Source organism: Eutrigla gurnardus, assembly GCF_963514095.1.
Source record: "Eutrigla gurnardus genome assembly, chromosome: 20".
In the NCBI taxonomy this organism is placed as follows: domain Eukaryota; kingdom Metazoa; phylum Chordata; class Actinopteri; order Perciformes; family Triglidae; genus Eutrigla; species Eutrigla gurnardus.
In genome coordinates, this window is record NC_139931.1 from 15,942,398 (window position 1) to 15,961,974 (window position 19,577).

Consider the following 19,577-nt stretch of genomic DNA (forward strand, 5'->3'; position numbering starts at 1 on the left):
GGCGGTGGAGGGGAAATAGCGTATAGTTTTGTCATTAATGTGAGCGTATTTGCGCGCTTAAAACGCAACAATCATTCGACACCAGGGCTGTAACTCATTTTCAGTACCGACGAATCTGAACGAACAGTTCTTTTTATCCAACATATGACAGACAATTCGTGTAAAAATGTTCCCAAAAGCTGAGGACTTCAATAACATCCATTTGGTTTACCTTATTTAGTTTATCCTTTTAAATACAACATAATATTTGTTGTTTTTTTGCCAACGTTTATCAGATAATTGACTGATTAACAAATCCTTAACCCCATTCAATACTAAACACACATAAAAAAAAAAAACACATGAAAAGAGGCCTCTTTTATAGAAAGAAGACCCTGTATGACTAATTACATTTACAAAAAGTAGGTCACACTGTTTATTTACCTCACTGGTGGCATTGAATGTTTTTATTTTAGCCCTTTACTTAATTATCGACAATGCATTCATAAGAATATTCACACACAAACACTTTCCATCATTAGTGTGTGAAGTCCCTCATTAATAATGTGCTTTTATCTGTTATCTGTTCAGGTTTGCATGATAAACAAGTCACTTTCCTGCTGCATGTTGGAGGCCCCTTGGTCAGTTTAAGGAAGGTGAGATCAGGGTTGTCAGTGTCTTTAATCTGCAGGTATTGATTGATCACAGCATTCCAGGTGACATGATGTCAGCTTCTTACTGTATTCCTCAGTCTGCAGTTATTCTGTAACCACAAGGCCAACAATCTAAATTGCACACACATTAAACAACTTTTGCATTCTTGTGTTTTCTATTATTTCCGATGCCCTGCTTGTGATTCTCACAAAAAAATCCAGTGAGGGACAGAGAGACAAGCTGCAGATCACCTAGCAACCGAGACCACACAAGAAGCTCAGAAAGCAGCACAGCATTAAACATATTTCTCATGACGGCGTACAGAAATACAAACACGTTTCTTCCTCGTTAATAAACTGTTTATTCAGATAAAAGACAGCAGAAAACGTTTTATAATTTCCCCCCTTTGAGAGTGCGTTCACAACATTTGAATTCTTCTCCATAAAGTCAAGTCCTCCGTGTTTCTCATGTGTGAGTCACATGTCAACAAGAATCCGATTTTCTAATCCATTCAAAGGCAGCGCATCCTGTCACATGACAAGAAACAGTGACAGGCTGTGTATCTCATAGTAAAACCTGCCTTAGGTTTGTCCCTAGGAGAAATTAATTATGACTATATTTATATAATTTTAAATAGATTTAGTTAAAAAGGAACATGACCTCTTTGATATTTAAACACAAATAGACTTGAGATGGCAAAACAGAACAAATATTCTTCACTCTTCAAAGTCCTTCAATTGATTTATGTTGACTTAAATATTCTTCTCTTAAAATTAAATAAAGATGAGCACAAAACAGCAATAAAGACATAGTAGCATCATAAAACTGGTCACTTCATTTTCCCTTGAGGTTTTTACTTGTGGATGTCCGAGGCCTTTTTTTGTTTTTGCGCTCAGTAGTTGCCATGTGGTGTAACGTCATATATACGTTTGATCATTGATCATCACTTTACGCCCCCTCGGGGCTGTTTTTATCTTCTTCTGTTCACAACAGAACAAACTCGTCCATGCTGTTGCTGGTGTCGACTCTTCTCCGTTCATTCTTCCTCTGGATGTAGGTGATATTGTTCGTGGGTGTTTTGGTTCCCTCCTCCTCCTCCTCCTCCTGACTTTTTCCGTCTGCAAATATAAACATGGGGTACGTCTCTGCAGATATTGTCAGAGCCTGAAAGAGAAATTATACAAATACATTTTTATACATCATTTTGTAAAGTGACATCAGCTTATAACCATGCAAACACAAATCTTCAATCACAAAACAGCCACATATTCCACAAATAGAGCCCAAATTAGCCCAATCACACACCTTGCTAATAGTTGTGCACATTGCTTCGAAGTCCTTCTGGCCTTTAGCATAGAATCCTATGGTGCAGCTGGGGTCCATGCGGGAGAAGGCCATTTTCCTGGGATATTTACAGTGAAACGACTGCCAGTGGTGTGGAGGGGAGCCAAAAGGGAAGAATACTAATCAGAATCAATGTGTTGTAGTTTTTGAATGCTCTTGCCTGGAATCCCGCTGAGAAGTGCATTGCAGTAGTCAAGTCTGGAGGAGTTAGCTTATATCAGGTATTGCCAGCCAGGCACGTAGCTAGCCTGTAGCTAACTCAATTAATTGGGCAAAACTATTCATCGAGCGAGCAGAGTCAAAACCGTTAGCTAAAAGTAACATTAATGGATAAATGGATGAAATATTTTCCTAAAAGTAACGTTAATGGATAAATGGATGAAACAGTTAGCTAAAAGTAATGTTAATGGATGAAATAGTTTCCTAAAAGTAACGTTAATGGATAAATGGATGAAACAGTTAGCTAAAAGTAATGTTAATGGATGAAATAGTTAGCTAAAAGTAACATTAATGGATAAATGGATGAAACAGTTAGCTAAAATTAACATTAATGGATAAATGGATGAAACAGTTAGCTAAAAGTAATGTTAATGGATGAAACAGTTAGCTAAAAGTAATGTTAATGGATGAAACAGTTAGCTAAAAGTAACGTTAATGGATAAATGGATGAAACAGTTAGCTAAAAGTAATGTTAATGGATGAAACAGTTAGCTAAAAGTAATGTTAATGGATGAAATAGTTTCCTAAAAGTAACGTTAATGGATAAATGGATGAAACAGTTAGCTAAAAGTAATGTTAATGGATGAAATAGTTAGCTAAAAGTAACATTAATGGATAAATGGATGAAACAGTTAGCTAAAAGTAATGTTAATGGATGAAACAGTTAGCTAAAATTAACATTAATGGATAAATGGATGAAACAGTTGGCTAAAAGTAATGTTAATGGATGAAACAGTTAGCTAAAAGTAACGTTAATGGATAAATGGATGAAACAGTTAGCTAAAAGCAACGTTAATGGATAAATGGTTGAAACAGTTAGCTAAAAGTGAAGTACACAAACACTGACATTTCAATTGTATGGAAAACATTTCTAATAATATAACATTTTTACAGTTACTGGTGCTCAGCTGTCCGAATCCAAATATAAAGCAAAAAGAAGAAGAGAAATGGCACTTCCTCATACCTCCAAGGGAAAGTTGGCCTTTGTAATATCCACCGTGGGCTGACAGTAGTGAGGATCCAAGTACAGCACATGGTCGTCTTTTGCACGGCAACGTTAGGGGAAGCAGAGGAAAAGTGAAAGGGCCGACATGAAAGAGCCGAGCACAATAATTATCACGAACACTGTACTGCACTTACCCTGGAAGCCGACGAAGAATAAAGAGTGCTTCGGTTTGCCTCCGATGATTCCAATGCAGCATTGTAACGTCAGGAGTTTCTGAGGGAAAGAAGAAGGGAAGGGTTGTTGCTCTTTGTACTTGAAAAACGCTCACTGCATGTTTGATCTAGAGCAGGGATTTCTTTCTTTTCAGACTACAAAGACACACATGCAGCGGTGCTGTTCATTTATTACTGAACTGTACAACCGCAGCGTACGCAGGGGGAGTGGAACCCATGGTTAAAATACTGTAATGAGTTACTTTATAGCAAATTATAGTGTAGCTGTACTGCTTTTGCTGGAAACTCCCTGGAACCCCCACATGGACCGAACTCCGAGAGCCACTGGTGTTAAACCTTTCCCCATAAACCGCTCAATTGCAGACTACGCAGAGTGCACATTGGAGTGACTGCTTTAAAGATTGCTATTACTTTGACACAGGCGATGTAGGATGGATTGAGATCTTGTCCTCCGAGTCGCACAGGAACCAGGATGATGACAGACTTCCAGGGCTGAGGGAGAGGCCGTTCACACAACCTCTTGACATCCTCCAAATAGACTGAACACGCGGGAAGGAAGAGACGGGAGTCCACATTTTTCAATCGTTCTTTCACATTTTCTTGAGCGCTTACAATAGAAGAAATGACTCACCGGTGCAATCTAGTGCAACATACACCACTAGATTGGGGAGGTCCGCTGATGCTGCCACGGCTTTTCTGCAACAACATAATTATGGTACATCATGATAAAAGTAGGATCGTGGTAAAAGGATGATGTTGGTATGATATGACTTCATGTCTCACCGGAGGATATGCGCTGCAATGGAAGGTCCGTACCAGTCCCCGGCCTTCTTCCCTGAGCTTTTGCCCAACTCCACCAGCTGGTGTATCCCAAACGGGGCTGTGGGGTTGTCTGCAAACCAGGATACCACCCTCCTGTGTGTAGCCTCCATGGGTCTGTCCAGGAGGGAACCTAAGCTCAGTTTTCGACTCCTCTTATTCGACCCTTCCTTCCCGTCCAGCTGACTCTCTGCACCGTCTGTGGGGCGATTCACTAGCAGGTCCATGTCATCTTTGACCGCGTGGTGACTCACAGACCAGGTCCAACCTGTAAAGATATAGCAATATGAGTTAGCTGGCCTCTCCGGGTTCTCCGGCTTCCTCCCACAGTCCAAAGACATGCAAGATGGGGATAGGTTAATTGGTGACTCTAAATTGCCCATAGGTGTGAATGTGAGCATGAATGGTTGTCTGTCTCTACATGTCGGCCCTGCGATAGACTGGCGTCCTGTCCAGAGTGTACCCTGCCTTCGCCCAATGACAGCTGGGATTGGCTCCAGCCCCCCCGTGACCCTAAAATACAGGATAAGCGGTAGAAAATGGATGGATGGATGGAGTTAGCTGGCGAGCCCAGGTTCTTGTGATTCTTGTGTCTTTGGCTGGTTCAGGATCAGCCAGCTTTCTGTTGCTGCGACTTTCAGTTCCTACAGCCACTAAATGAAGCTTCATTTCTGGAGGTGGCGTCCGCTCTCCTCCTAATGAAGTACTCTCGTCCTAATTAAGTACTCTCCTCCCAGCGGAGTACTCACATCCTAATGAAGCACTCTCCTCCCTGCAAAGTACTCTCCTAGAGGCGGCGGGACTTCCGGATGTGCTAACTAGCTACAATCTTGTCTCATTTTCTCTTGTTTTTATATTTGAGGCCAATCTCAAAATCTTCCTCGGGTGCTCCATTATTGTGGTCGTTTCCACGGAGCTGAACTGACCCCAAAGTACACCGACTTTTTTAACTACCATAAGCTAAATGAAAAAATTAAAAATCAATTAAATTAATTAAAGCACATCTTTCTTTCTAACCTTCAAATCCCCTCCCACGTCTCTCGTAGAAATGGGTTCATGACATTTTTTTCCACTTAACTCACTGTAAAATGTGCATTCACAGCTGGTTTGAGTTTAGAGAATTTTACAACTGATTTTGTGCAATTGAGAAATCTATTTTTCCAATGACAGCAATGTCTGAGTATTGAGTTTGTAATGCCACATTACAGCAGCTCAATCTAATCATAACGGAAGAAAAAGTAACACCAGATAAACATTTACATTAAAGGCATTTAGCAGACGCTTTTATCAAAAGCAATTTACAATAAGTAAGATAAACAGGTTGTGCTAAAAGCTAACCAGCCTAGCTGAGATGCTCCTTAGATTGTCCAAACAGCCCAGAATCTGATTTCTATCTGACAATATTGAACAATATTCACCCTTTGAACTGGATAGGTGACATTGCAGTGTTCCTGTGTGTATTGTCACCTGGTGGCATCAGGTGCAGGAGCAAGCCTTGAGCCAGCAGCATCTGCCCCGCGCGTAGAACGCAACCCCAGCCGCCGTCGGTGGTCAGAGAGCAGCCCGCCAGCGAAGGGAAACCCCGTCTGTATGTCAACCAAAGGAGCGACGTGAAGGCGTGGCGGAAACTCTCTTTCTCATCTGAAATGGTGGCAAAGCTCGATTCAAATTCAACCCTTTCTTTTGGAATCACGAGGAGGAGAGAATTTCAGGAGGTTCGGAGGCCTCACCGTGATCCTTGAGCTCATATGATTGTCCAAGCATGATCACGGCAGAGCTCTTGCTGAATTTGGATTTCTGCTTCAACGACCAGCCTGAAACATAAAAAAGGGCAAAGAGACAACAGCTTAATATCACAAACCAAAAGTGAACAAACACTTCTGACGAAATTAAACAGTTACTATGTCAGAACGGTTAAAAAAAAAAAACAGACCATATTTGACGCTGTTCCATGCTGAGATCAACCTGGACTTGAGTTGTCCTCTGTCCTCTGTCCTTTGGTCTACTCTGCTCACTTCCAGGTCCTGAGGCCCAGCAGGTTCAGCGGAGAGAAAGAGCCAGTCGTCCGCCAGTTCTTGTGCCGGGGACTGGCCCTCACAGAGAGCTGAGGAGGTGTCAGGATTCATAACAACCTAAGACCACCAAGACTGAGCGTGAGGAATTGCTCTTTATCTTCATAGCAGCCTATGGAGACACAGAAGGAACAACTTGACATTCATGAGACACAAGTTGTTCCTCATGTTCAGCTAATTATATTACTTTGTCCTAAAACGAGATCTGCGTCTGGAACTGATGGGTTATTGTTTGCTGTGCAAAGTCAATAATTCACCATGACAGTAAGTGAAGTGGGAAACCATGTGACTGCATCCTGTGACTCAAGGAATTTCAGTTTAGCAGCAGCAGGGGAGGTGCTGGTCGCCTGTTCTCACGCACATTTGGCTGCTCCCCCTAAAAACAGCCTATGCCAAGTCACACATTCATTTACGCAAAATGTATGTAATAATAACAGTTATGTATGTACAGTTAGTGCTCAGAACTTTTACTCAAGATAAAATATATGTCAATACAACAATGTAAAAATACGTCCCAATAGTCCTGCATTGACAATGTTACTTAAGTAAAAGTACATGTTAAGTGTCAAAAGTAAAGCACTTATCCACATGAAAATGGCCCTAGTGAGTGAAATGTTTTACATAAGACATTAATAGGTGGTAAATGTGTAAGTAGCATTTTGCTGAATTCATATTTTATACACAGTTTAATGTTTTGAACTTTTTATCATTATTTTTGTTTTAACGACAAACGGTTGTTTAATTGGAACCATCTTAGAGGATTAAAGGGAAAATTTATGGTGGCAAGTTACATCTAAAACTACACACTTATTTTTTTTTGTCACACAAAGAAAATACTCAAGTACAAGTACATCAAAATTGTGCTGGAGTACAGGACTTTTGATGGTTGTTTTCTGAGCGCCACAGTGTAATACATAAAAAGAAATGTATCAGGTTAAAATAAAGTTTTCATTCTTTTTCCATGTCATGAACAATCCAATAAACATCTATATGAAAAATATGAGAAAATACATAACGATCATAAATTGGTACAATATTAATTTTCAGGAAACTCTTTTTTTTAACAACGTCCTCTTTCTAGTAGTACACTAAACATGTGTATACAGTCTACTGTATGCTTTGTTGTGCCGAACGAAAATAAATAATTGGCACCAACTTTGTCAATCATTTTCCCGTGTTTACTTACTTGTCAGGTAACTTCTAGTAACTTAAAAAAACGGTTTCAAATGTTAAACGACACAAGACAAAATGGTGGCCATTTGTCCTTTTTGACATGTTAGTCCACGAGATTAAAACAAATAATTAAAAATAAAAATAGCCTGTGGCCCAAACTATTTTTAGATTAATGTATAAACACATACTGCGTGTATACTTTACATTACATACAGTATCGTCACCGTACGTCACACACATTGGCTACCTCACTAATAATGCTTAAACCTTGACGTTTCAACGTGAACGGTGACGTCGTTCAAAAGCAAACCGTAGCTACACTTTACAAACACAAAGATGAATTGAATATATATCTCGAAGTCTTAACAGCAATCTGCAAATTCTTAATTTCTGATTTCCAGCCTCTTAAAAGGCGTCCAACTTCAGAGCCCGTTCACTCACAGTCAAACTCCGAGGTTTTAGTCTGAACATCCATCTTTTACCTTCGTTTAGACATCGTCACTGTGTCTCCATTAATTACAGTAATCAATGGATTATACGGAAGGTGCTTCTCCGTTTTCGCCGTTGTTGTCAAAAGCTCCGCTTGCTTTTCGAGAAGGAGAGAGTGTAATTAATCGCCACTCACTTCCTGTTTATACCGGTCACGTGTTGGCGCTACTGTGATTGGTCGAGAGAGGACCAATGATAGTGTTTTCCCTCTGTTTTTGGATAAATGGCGGGTGGCAACCAGCGTTGAGGCGCATTACCGCCACCTGCTAGGTTGGCGCGTGGACCGGACAGTTGTTTATGAACCAAAAGAGGCACGTGTCATATTCAAGCAATACAGTCGACAGTAATACAACTGAGCGAGCGAGAAGCGAGAAGGAAAATTAAAGGTATTAATGAATCAAAAAATGAATGCACGACTTTTACTGTTTGTAAGTTTTTTGGGGGGTTATTCCTTTACTTTAGAAACATTTCATTCTTATTCTACCCTTACCAAAGACATTCCCAGTTAGAGAAGGGTGAATTAAAGCAAGACAGCAGTTGCCTGGTGGCCCAATTCACAAAATCTGGTGATGAAAAAATATATTCAGGTCTGGGTTCCTCGTAGCCAGAAACAGCAGTAAAATATAGTTAGAGGATGTTTTTATCTCAAAAAAGTCAGACAAAACAAGGATTTATCTGCATTTTATTACATTTCTGCACTATAGAGTTTTTTGCATTGTCTTTTCACGACAGTGGCAAGTAAATATGTAGCAATGTAATGGACAACAGTCACGGATAGTTGTTGATGTAAAACAAACAAAAAAACAACAACAACAACAAGTTAAATTAAATCCAACACTGAGACAAAGATGGACCTGACACTAACATCACAACTTCAGACATACGGAGTGAGCTACACACAGTAGGGTCGCCACAAAGGTTGGTTTCTCAGTCTAAATGCAAAATGTATAAATATCTAACTTCAGTAATAAAGCGGAAATTCACCAACTGATGATGTGTAAAAACATATCAATAAATAAAAAAAGTTAAATAGTTACAACAATAATTAGAACCAATACAAAAATAATCAAATACATACATAAGACAAACATATTTGTCACAAAATAAAGTGCAAATTTCTCACATCACACACAAAAACACAAACATTTATTCATTAATGTGTGATGACGACTACACCCTAAAGGACAAAACAAAGACTTCTGAAGCTCAGACTGCAAAACTCATCGGCAATTGAGCTTAAAGCGTTTGTCAACAAAATAATCAAGCATCTGAATAATAATAATGGATGAAATGGAAAGATCTCCAGGCATATTGACTCTTTGTACCTCAGGACGTTTGGTGTAATGTTGACGTCGTCCACGAGGTGGCAGTCAAAGGCAGGCGTGAGCCTGGCCTCCCAAAGCTATAATATTTTCTGCGATACACAAGAACAAACAAGACGTCACCACGAAGATGCTCTCAACATTTCCCCCCCGTCTTTGTGTATAGTTTACTACTGTATCACTGACGAGGGAGCTCCGTTCCATGAAACAGGGCACTGTTGGATTGCATATATTATACGTTTGAGTGTAAAATAAAATAAAAAAATCACACAAAATAAAAAGACACTTTCCTTCACACGTGACGTTACGTAATATACCACACACATCCTATAAGTGCGACGTCCAGCATGGTTCTTCACTTCACCAGACACACTAGTCTATTCACTTCATAGCCTAAAATATATAATTGCACATTTCACTACGATCAATGGAGACCACGTTTAAAACAAGACTGGCTTATTGCAAACCCCTTCCTCTGTCTGCTCTTCTTGTCTGGAGCACAATTTAAACTCATTGGGGACACCAAAAAGAAAAGACAAAAAGAAAAGTGGCATTATCAGCACATTGCATAGTGTCCCTGTGCACGAATCACCTCTTTTTATTCCACTGAGATTCAGCCCTTAAACAGATTCCACCACTGCCAGCATTTTGGTATCTTGGTCCAGCTTCCTCTACGTTGGTTGTATTTGTGAAGCGTGAATTTTTTAAACATTTTTTAGTAACTGAATTACGGTAAGTGTTGTAATTTTAACTTGATGATGGCACTGGAGCTGATCGTAAATGTGAGTAATGCCCATTCATAACAGAATCCTGCCTGTTTACACAGTTAACAGTTTGAAAAGTTGTTCACAGTGTTCACCACCTTCAGGTCAGCTTTATATTTTCATCTCCTTTTTTTAAATATTCTTTCATTTTCCATGTACAGTGTCAGACATGCATTAAGACATATTCACCCCCCTATATACAACACATTGAACACACAGTACACACACAGGCCTACGTTATGACAGCATGTGGCTCTTTGTTCACATCTCACACGTCTACATGTCACATGTCAACTATTTGGTGTTTACTTCTTCAGGCATTAACGTCTCCCCTCCGTTCACAGTCATGTTAACTCATGATATGTCAGTGATGCTACAATAAAAGGCATTGCATGGGAGAGTCCGACTCCTCCTGGAACTCTCTCATCACGAGTGATGCTTGGAGCTCCGGCTGTTCCCTTTATCGGACTGGACCGCTCCGCTGCCGCCGGATGTTGCTGTCTGAGCCCCCCGGCGACCGCCAGCATCTGGTTTCCCCGCTGCGCTTCCTCGCTTCTCCTCACTCGCCTTGGAGGTGTCTTTCACCTTGGCCCCCTCCTGGGATCCCCCCTTGATGGGCGCGAGCACCGTTTTGGCCACGCTCGTGAGCTGGGTGACGAAGCTGGCTTTGTCCCCCGGGGACATCGGGCGAGACTTGCTCGAGCAGGGCGAGGCCGCGTTCGAGGAGGGTGACATGGGGTTCTCCTCCAGGACCTCCAGGTGTGCCCTCTCTTCCTTGGCCCCACGGTAACTGGTTGACACCTTCTCCATTTTGGATCGGGATGCAGCGGGCACGTGAGCATGGGTGGGAATTGGGGGTGCGGGTCCTTTGACCTTGGTCGTCTCAGTGGCTTTATCACTGCCTCCCTTCTCTCCGGGCTCCGGGCCTTTACGTGGTTTCGACTGCTCTGCGGACGACACTTTCTGCATGCTCCCTTTGTCCGTACCTGCAGTGCCTTTCACTTTCTCCTCAGCCTTCTCCTGAGCTTTAGCTGCAGGTCCGCTGTCTGTCTGCACACTCTGCTGCTTATGTTCTTGTTGCTGCAGCCCCTTTGATGAGATTTTCTCCCCCATGAGTTTACTCTTGGAGACTCCGCCCTCAGAACTTGAAGTGCTTCCTTTTTGAGGTTTGTCCCCGGGGCTCAGCTTGGCCTCTGCAGTGGTTGGAAGCGGTAGTGGACTTGACTTTGACGCAGCCACGCGTGCGTTGTTCTTAAGAGCCTCAGCGGCGGTCGATGTTTGACGTGCATCAGCGGCGTTGGTCTTGGAGTCAGCTTTAGTAGCCGTGCCTGCGGTTTGCGCTCCGGCGAGCTCGGGCGACGTGGTCTGGGTGTCTTTCTCTTTTGATGTGAGCAGAGTGTCACGGCTGAGCGGAGACTCCTGCCTCCCCAGCCTCCTCACAGGCTTCAGGCCTCCATACTCCCCTCCCATGGGGGGAGAGGGGGAGGAAGATGAGGAGGGAGAAGGGGGAGCTGGTCCATTCTCTCCTTCCATCTCTAGCAGGCTCTGTAGACTGTGCTCACAGTGGAAGGACTCCCTCCTGTAGTCCCCGTGTGAGACCTCCAGGCTGTGCTTGCGTAACGACACCCCACCGGTCAGAGGAGAAGGCGACGATGACGATGACGAGGAGGAAGGCAGAATCGGCGCCCCAAGCTTTTCCGCCGACTGCACCCGCTGCAGCAAGGGGGACCTGGGCGGCTCGGCGCTTTTGGGACGGGGGCGGGAGATGGGAGGCGAGGAGTGCAGCTTGGCGGGAAACGTCTGCGTGGTGTTGGAGCTCCCGACCGTGTGGCCGGAGAGAGGCGGGGGAGAGGAGGTGGTGGGGGAGGGCGTGTGAGCCAGGGGGGAGAGAGGGATGTTGCCGGCAGATTTGCAACGCGCAGAGCGGTACTGGCGGTGAAGTTTGGGGGACAGTCCGTGCAGAGAGCTGGGCCTCATGTGGTGGGAGGCCGCCGGGGAGTTGGGGGTACTGGATGCTGGGGAGCTGCTCTGGGAGGAGGTGCCTGAGGAGAGGAAGGGAAACCGATCACAATGTGGCAACAGTGAATTTATTTTCTGTCGAATAAAATGTGATAATTCTTTTCTTATACTTTTACAATCTTCATAATTCCGTACTAACCAATGTAAGGGGATTCAGCCAGAGTGGAGCGGTAAGTCTGAGTGGGCGAGCGGGCGGAGAGGCTGTGGGTGGGCGAGCCTGGGAGACTGTCTCCGGACGAAAGAGAGCGATTCAGGGAGGAGAGGCTGCGGCTGGTGTGGAGCAGGTTGGACTGCTTGGTGATTTTCCTGAACAGGGAGCTGCGCTTCTTCCTGTGAGAGAAAAACAAACAATACGGTGAGGAGAATAAAGTAAAACCGAAAAGATGATGTAATTTTGTGATTCAGTCTATCTTGCAGTAACGCACTCTTGCCCCTCCTTGGCTCCCGGCCTCTTGCTGCGCCGTGCCATCTTGGATTTATAGCTGGACTTGCGGGCAGGACCCACTTTTATGGAGGTGTTCTCAAATGGTGTCGTTGTAACAGTCACCTTGTGTCCGCTCTGTAGATTTGAGATATATTCATATAAATCGCATTATTTTATATTCACACTTTATTTAAGCCAACTCATAAAAATCTTGCTATGTTTCTATAACTTGGTAGTAGTCCTCACCTTCAGGATGAGCTCCACCACCTCTGTGTGGACCAGACCGTGGACGGACTCCCCATTCACATGGGTGATGAGGTCACCGGCGCTAAGTCCAGCTTCCTGGGCGGGGCCTCCATCCTCCACATGCTGTGATTAGATCAAAGAGCATTAACAGAGAAAAGCTATCTCCATGTTAAAGTTCTAACAGGGTTTTAGGACAAAATGTAATGATACCTCAAGCACCAACATCTATGTGCGACATTTGATACCATTTGATACACTGCTCTGATAGGATAAAACATGTTCTGGAAAAGTTGGTGAGCAATGTTTCAGATATTCATTTAATTTCATATGGAGTTCCACAGGGTTTCATACTGGGTCCTCACATTTTGTCATGATACATTCTATCTAACTATTTACAACGTTTTGAAATTAAGTGAGGACAAAATCTGGTGTTTGGTGTTAATTCTAAAGAGACAAAAATGCTCAGGTATCATCATAGACAACAAATTAAAATGCAAATGATGCAAATGTGCGACCATATCTTACATTTGGGGCATTTAGCAGATGCTTTTATCCAAAGCAACTTACAATATAAACATATCTTGCCCCATTTTTATGTAAAAAATTAATCAATACTTTGTTTTTCTCTCTTCTATCTTCTAAAATAGGGTTGAAGAAAAGCAAAAAAAAAAGGGGTTTCATCTTTGAGCTGGCTTCCTGTTCCTTTTATAATGGATTTTTAACTCCTTAGTACTTGTTTACAAGGCTTAGATTTTAACGTTTCTGTTTGACACAGTTTCATTTGTTTATGACTCTACATGTTTTCAAATTTGATGTGAAATTTGCCGTCGAACAAGGATTGATTATTCTCTCTCACCCAGACCATGTGATGTACGCTGTAGACGTCGCTGTCTCCCATGTAGACTCGGATGGCTCGGAGAGTGAAGCCATACTTCTTGCCAGAGCGGTGGATGGTGATGGGAGAATGCAGGACGTTGACCATGGGGGAGTAGTCTCTGCTGGGGGAGGAGTCACGGGAGGAAGGGTTGGACGACAGGGAGCGAGGAGACATGGGACTCGCTAGCGGCGAGGCAACATGTTGCTCCACTGAGGAGAGAGGGAGTTCAGGTTACACCACAGGACTTCCTTGACTCACATCATGAGCTGATGTCATATAAGTGTTGCGTTCACCTGCAGGGATGATGACAGACAACGCCGTAGCCGAAGCAGATTTGATCACTTTGGTTCCTGGTCGTGAGTTACGTTTCTCCTCTTCAGCCGAGAGCTGCTGGCGGCGAACCCTCCGCAGCACCAGGTCAGTGGTGGCCCCACGGGGCCCCTGTGGGTCTGGGAGCCCCAGAGCAGTAGCACTGCCTGATAGAGGCAACGGAGCGTCGGCAGGTCTCAAAAGCTTGTCTGTGACACGGTAGAAGTTACAAATTGTGATCAAATACAGGTTTAGGGTCACAAACTGTTTGGCGTGGGTCGTCCCATCTTACCTCCCACTGTGAGCCCGTTGCTGTCTTTGAGGGGCGTTCTCAGATCGCCCTGAGAGGTGACGGCCCCCATGGCGCCTTCCAGGGAAGTCCCTCTGACCACCACCGGAGGCTGCCTGCTGGGGACGGGCAGCTCAGAGTCCACTTCCAGAGGGGAGGCCAGGCGGTGTGTATCCATGAGGGCGGAGAAGCGCCTTCGGGCTCCTGACGGCGGGCTGGAGTCGCTCTCCATGAAGGAGGACTCGGAGCAGGATAAGCGCTTCCTGAGGAAAGCAAGGCAGCCACAGTTTGGTAATCAGTTAGTCCCAATTAAAACACAGAGAAACTATAACACCCTTCACTGTTGTTTGTGGGCTTCACTCACATCTCAGGCGATCCGGTCCTCCAGCTCTTGTCCCTGAGGGTGAAGCTACCCAGGCTTTCCCTCTTGGCCACTCGATCCTCCCTGGGGACCTTGTGCTCCCGTAGAGTCACGCCGGGGGGTTTATGCTCCAGCTGGGACAGATGCTCCATGCTGCTGTACACCTGCAGGCCCACACAGCAAACAGACAGTCAACATTGTTTTTCGTTATGTGGGCTGATTGCCATTTTGAACGCTTCTAATATTCTCTGTGCAGCTAAAAAGAGAAGTAGGAGGTGAGTCTTGATGTGACCTTGCTGAAGCGAGGGGAGCAAGACGAGAAGCGATGCATCTCCACAGGCTCGTCGTCGTTGGTGTCGTCCTCGTCGTATGACTGCACATGATGGTAGCGCTCAGACCGGGCTGGTGACGGAAGGTAACAAGATGTCGTGGCTTTACGACGGGCGCATATTCAGTGAACAGGCATTATTTTTCTCTTCACAGATCTCACTTATCGTACGAACACACATGAGTTACCGACATGATATTAATATGAAAAGCAGCAAACATTTACTGTAGTTACGAGGGGAAGAAGGGAGAGTTAATGAGGGCGCTGCGGCAAAGAAGGTGATGATTCAGAAGACCCGGAGCTGTTGATGGATAGGATTTTCCCCGAGCCCAAAGGACCTGGAGTCCCCCAGCAGTACACTTACTGTCAAAGTAACTGGTGTCTTCCTCGGACTCTAGGTGAGGAATGAACTCTGCCTTCTGTCTCAGCAGGCTGTTCCAGTTCACCTCTGTGAAGAATGAGTGCTGCTTCACTTCAAAAGCACCACCTGGAGGCCGGGATGGGAGGATGGGGGGGCAAAGACGGACAGGAAATAAGTGCAGCCCTAAAGCAAGCAGGGGCACTTTGACCCAGACAGAAGCTGACTTATTTGGGTAGGCTGAACTAGGCTGAGGTATTCAAGGTCAGTAGATGAGAACCATGGGGGCATGTACCATCACCCCAGGGGGGGATTCTGCAGTTGCTAGGGACTACATGGAAAGATTAAGGCGTAGCTAAGCTAATTTTCAAACACACACCCAGTCAACTGTAACATCTTAATATAACTTTTGGAATTGAGAGTGCATGAAAACTAGTTAAGAAGTGAGTCGAGAAGTCTAAAAGTTAAAAGTAACGAACAAATGGTTGAAATAGTAAAAGATAAGCATTTCAATTAGGTAGCTTAAAATAATGATTACATGGTTGAAATAGTTCACTTCAAATAATGGAAATATAGATTAAATATTTAATAAGAATGGTTGAAATAGTTAGCTGAAAGTAAGGATATATGGTTGAGATAATTCAAGAACCGGTGCCGGTGGAATGAAATAATTAATTCTTTGAGCTTCCAGATACAGAGAGCAGGAATAAAAGCGGCTGTGACTTGAGGTTGGGAACCACTATTCCCAGTGACCGACCTGTTCCCAGTCGAACCAGTGGGTTGGTCTGCAGCAGGGAGGAGATCAGGTGCTGGGCATCAATGGGGAGAGCCTCGTCGCCTTCTGGCCACACGATGTCATCTACAGCCGAGAGGAAGGGAGGTGAGGAAACACAATTCTGGTGAAGAGGTGAGGAAACCGTGTGACCTTTGACCTTTGGGCCCTCACCTGTAATGACCTGCCCGAACAGCTCCTCGGGAGTATCTCCAAAGAAAGGCACACAGCCCACCAGGAACTCATACAGGATGATGCCCATCGCCCACCAGTCCACCGGCTTCCCGTACCCCTGACGGAGAATCACCTCGGGGGCGATGTACTCCGGAGTTCCACACACCTGCAGGCAAAACAGCATTTATAGGATTTTAGCCACCATCACTATACGGTTGTTCAAGTGTGTGTGGGAGGAGCAGGCGTATTCCTGCCTGGCTCACTTCAGAGATGCCGGGACAACATGAAAGCCCCGGTGAGAGGTTTTCATGTGCAAATGGGTCCGCGCGGCACGCTAACAGCTTTCCAGGAGACGCGAGAAATAATGAGGCTTAGTTTCAAAGCGTGAGCGCCGAGGGAGAGGCTTGAGAAAATAAACCTCGTCTTGAAGAGAATTTGATTCTAAAAAACTGGGCTATTGTTCCGCCAACTGTTTCTCCGCGCTCCAGATACGCCTGGCACCCAACGACGGGAATATCTTTGCATAGAGATGAAGACATCAAAGGAGGCTTCTTATTTAACCTTCATGTAGCTGAAGAGTCTTCACTGCAACATGGCGGGTGATTATTGTGATATTTTCATTGAAATGCGCTCACTGCTTACATTTAATTAAAAGTGCAGATATTTTGCATAGATTGGACCTTTGTGTACCTGTTTATCCAGGAACTCCCGGGTATCCTTCTCTATGTGTCCTTCATACAAGTTGGTGGTCAGACTCATCAGACCCATCTTAGAAAGGCCGAAGTCTGTGAGCTTGATGTGGCCCATGGAGGTGATCAGGAGGCTGAGGATAGAAACAGCAACGTTTACCCCATACAACCTTCATTTATACGCTTTTTTGCAAGCGTCACAATGTTGCATCATCTTCGTCTCACTTGTCCGGCTTGAGGTCCCGGTGCACAATGCCATAGTTGTGCAAGTACTCCAGCGCGAGGACGGTCTCGGCGAAGTACATGCGCGCCATTTCCACCGGCAGAGCCCCGATGTTCTTCAGCAGGGTGGCGCAGTCTCCACCTGCCGGCACAATTCATGATCCGATTAGTGTCACCCGCCGACCTCAGCGCTCTCCTGGCACCGCACGTCCTAGACTGTTAAGTTTCCAATCAGGGAGATGAGCAACGGCCTAATTGGTCGGTGACTCTGCTGCCGTGAGTCATCGTGCACATTCAAGGTTTCAAGCTTTCGACAGCCGTGCAAATGTCCCACATCCGTATACATAATAATGCATTTAATAAGTAACAGTTAGTGTACAAAATGTTTATACAAATAGGAAATGATGCAACCACTGCAACAAACAGTCAAACAGGGATTTTTGGGGGAATGCCAGCAGCAAAAGTAAACCCAAGATCCTTCTGGAGCCGAAGCTCCTCCATTTCCTTTGCTCGTTGCATTGTGGGAGAACAGCGTTTGCCTGGAGCATTATTTTTTCCCTCACCTTCCACGTACTCCATCACCATGCAGAGGTGGCGACGGGTCTCGAAGGAGCAGAACATGGAGACGACGAAGGGATTCTCTGCGAAGGTGAGGATGTCTCTTTCCACAAAGGCCTGCTGGATCTGGTTCCTCAGGATCAGGTTTTGCTTATTGATCTTCTTCATGGCGAAGCGCTGCCGCGTCTCCAGATGACGCACCAGGTACACGGCGCTGAATGCACACACACAGGAGCACGGCTTATTTGATTTTTTTTTACATTTGACTTACAGGCGTGATGGAAGTCCGCCCTGATGCTCCACTCACCCGTACGCTCCGTTACTGATCAGCTTGATGGTCTGGAAGTCGGCTTCTCCCGGCGGTTTCATTGCTCTCATCTTACCCTGAGGATCAAACATCACATATGAAATCCAACCAACATTTATCAAGAAAATGACTTTTTGGTGGTGACGCACTTTTAAATCGTCTCTCTGCTAATCTTCTACTTCGCTTAGTTTTAGCAGTATTGCTAGGGGTTCAACGAGGAGGGGTCTCCTGCGTTGTTTTATACTTCAGTATACATGAGCTAAATTAGATGTATTTGTATGCCAAGCCATTAGCGGATGAAGCCTTTGCTGTGAAAGTGGATGTTGGCAGGCCAGATACATTATACAGTAGCTTTGCAAAAATAAACCGCCTCGTAAAAAATGTCATTACTTCATGATCTTATCCTATTAGTGTGAGAATCTGTGACATTGTCATAATTAGCAGATTCATTCTTGGACGATGGCCAAACATCTCACAGTGACATTCTTCTTGGACCTCTCACCTCTGTGGAGTCGTCGGTTTCAGGCGTCAGCGGCCCCTCGCTGTCGTAACTTTCCAGGTTCACCATCTCTGATGAGAGAAACATGTCCGTTTAAATCGGCCCGTCACGTTCGCTTGTTGATTACCTGTGTTTCCGTTTCCCCGCTCACCTTCGATGGGGTCTCTGGTCAGCCCCAGCTGGCTGATGATGTAACGGGGAATGTCCGTTTTCATCAGATGACCCTCCTTGGCGTGATCCTCCGCTGCCTCCAGCAGATGGTAGAACTCCTCGGGATTAAACTCCTGCAAACCGGAGCATTAAGACGTGACATGATGTCATCAGGTGGAAAGTTGTTTTTAAGAGCTGGTTCATTAAATTTGCCTCCAGATAAGCGGCTTTTAACCTAAATTAGAAAAATATCCCCGAGCATCCGAGGGAAGCCGCGGCGGCTGCTCTCGGCAGTTGTTTGATGATTCACCGCCTCTGGAGCAGCTCCAAGATTTGTTTCTGGAGAACACTGCAGTCTGTTCAGCCTCAGGAGAGACGTAAAAACACAACTCTGGACTGTTTTAGGATTGATGTCCCACTGAAACTTTACAAGGCTTATGTTCTGTTTGAACACGTGCCATAACGTATTAAAGCTGAATGAGAGGGGTTACCCATTTGCTTGCAAAAACATCTTTATATGCTCAAAAATCTGAAATGAGGCAGAAATATAAAACAGGGTGAGTCTGGACCTCAGGAGCCGACCCCTAACCCTGCAGGCTGCATGACCTTGTCAGCCGCTGAACTCGACATGTCGGGTTGCAGAGAAGGCTTTGTCAGAAACATGCGGCGGGTTGCAGAGCCTCTAATCCAGCTGCAGCGATATGCGGAAAAACCGGGGTGGAATTACACCGACGAATCAATTCTGCATGTCGCTGGTTCAGCACGTCGCTCCTAATCAGAAACTAAACTGTGGCATGACTCATCGGGTTATAAGACGGTTACAAAACACACAAAAGCAACCAGCTCGTCAGACATCCTCTAACTTAAACGACACCGTGGTCACAGTCTGCCTGAGTCAGACAGGAAGGGGGGCGGTATTAGCCGTACTGTGGCAAATTTTTATCTAAATGCAAATGCATTCACCATCCAGACGGACCGGAC

General features: G+C 44.8%; 2 protein-coding genes across 3 annotated transcripts in view; both read right to left on the reverse strand.

The window, feature by feature from the left end:
- Positions 1-438: 438 nt before the first annotated feature.
- Positions 439-8,064, reverse strand: LOC311030815 (cysteine protease atg4da-like). Its single transcript, XM_084036827.1, has 11 exons — positions 7,922-8,064; positions 6,128-6,378; positions 5,925-6,008; positions 5,662-5,835; positions 4,159-4,462; positions 4,007-4,071; positions 3,787-3,914; positions 3,337-3,415; positions 3,161-3,237; positions 1,939-2,058; positions 439-1,797 (listed from the first exon to the last, which is right to left on the reverse strand). Exons 2-11 carry the CDS (start codon positions 6,318-6,320, stop codon positions 1,618-1,620), a joined length of 1,404 nt encoding a protein of 467 aa, XP_083892953.1. The 5' UTR covers positions 6,321-6,378; positions 7,922-8,064; the 3' UTR covers positions 439-1,617.
- A 532-nt stretch (positions 8,065-8,596) lies between these two features.
- LOC311031553 (microtubule-associated serine/threonine-protein kinase 1-like) overlaps positions 8,597-19,577 on the reverse strand; it is a 33,003-nt gene continuing 22,022 nt past the window's right edge. For both annotated transcript variants that reach the window (XM_084037891.1, XM_084037890.1), the window contains exons 10-27: positions 18,598-18,730; positions 18,450-18,517; positions 17,948-18,024; positions 17,646-17,854; positions 17,086-17,224; positions 16,862-16,994; positions 16,172-16,337; positions 15,983-16,084; positions 15,232-15,354; positions 14,832-14,941; positions 14,543-14,703; positions 14,182-14,441; positions 13,874-14,098; positions 13,560-13,789; positions 12,704-12,826; positions 12,459-12,592; positions 12,173-12,363; positions 8,597-12,056 (exon numbers count right to left, since the gene is read on the reverse strand). In XM_084037891.1, the coding sequence (XP_083894017.1) occupies positions 10,441-12,056; positions 12,173-12,363; positions 12,459-12,592; positions 12,704-12,826; positions 13,560-13,789; positions 13,874-14,098; positions 14,182-14,441; positions 14,543-14,703; positions 14,832-14,941; positions 15,232-15,354; positions 15,983-16,084; positions 16,172-16,337; positions 16,862-16,994; positions 17,086-17,224; positions 17,646-17,854; positions 17,948-18,024; positions 18,450-18,517; positions 18,598-18,730 (4,200 nt within the window). In that variant the 3' untranslated portion in view covers positions 8,597-10,440. The remainder of the gene's footprint in view (positions 12,057-12,172; positions 12,364-12,458; positions 12,593-12,703; positions 12,827-13,559; positions 13,790-13,873; positions 14,099-14,181; positions 14,442-14,542; positions 14,704-14,831; positions 14,942-15,231; positions 15,355-15,982; positions 16,085-16,171; positions 16,338-16,861; positions 16,995-17,085; positions 17,225-17,645; positions 17,855-17,947; positions 18,025-18,449; positions 18,518-18,597; positions 18,731-19,577) is intronic.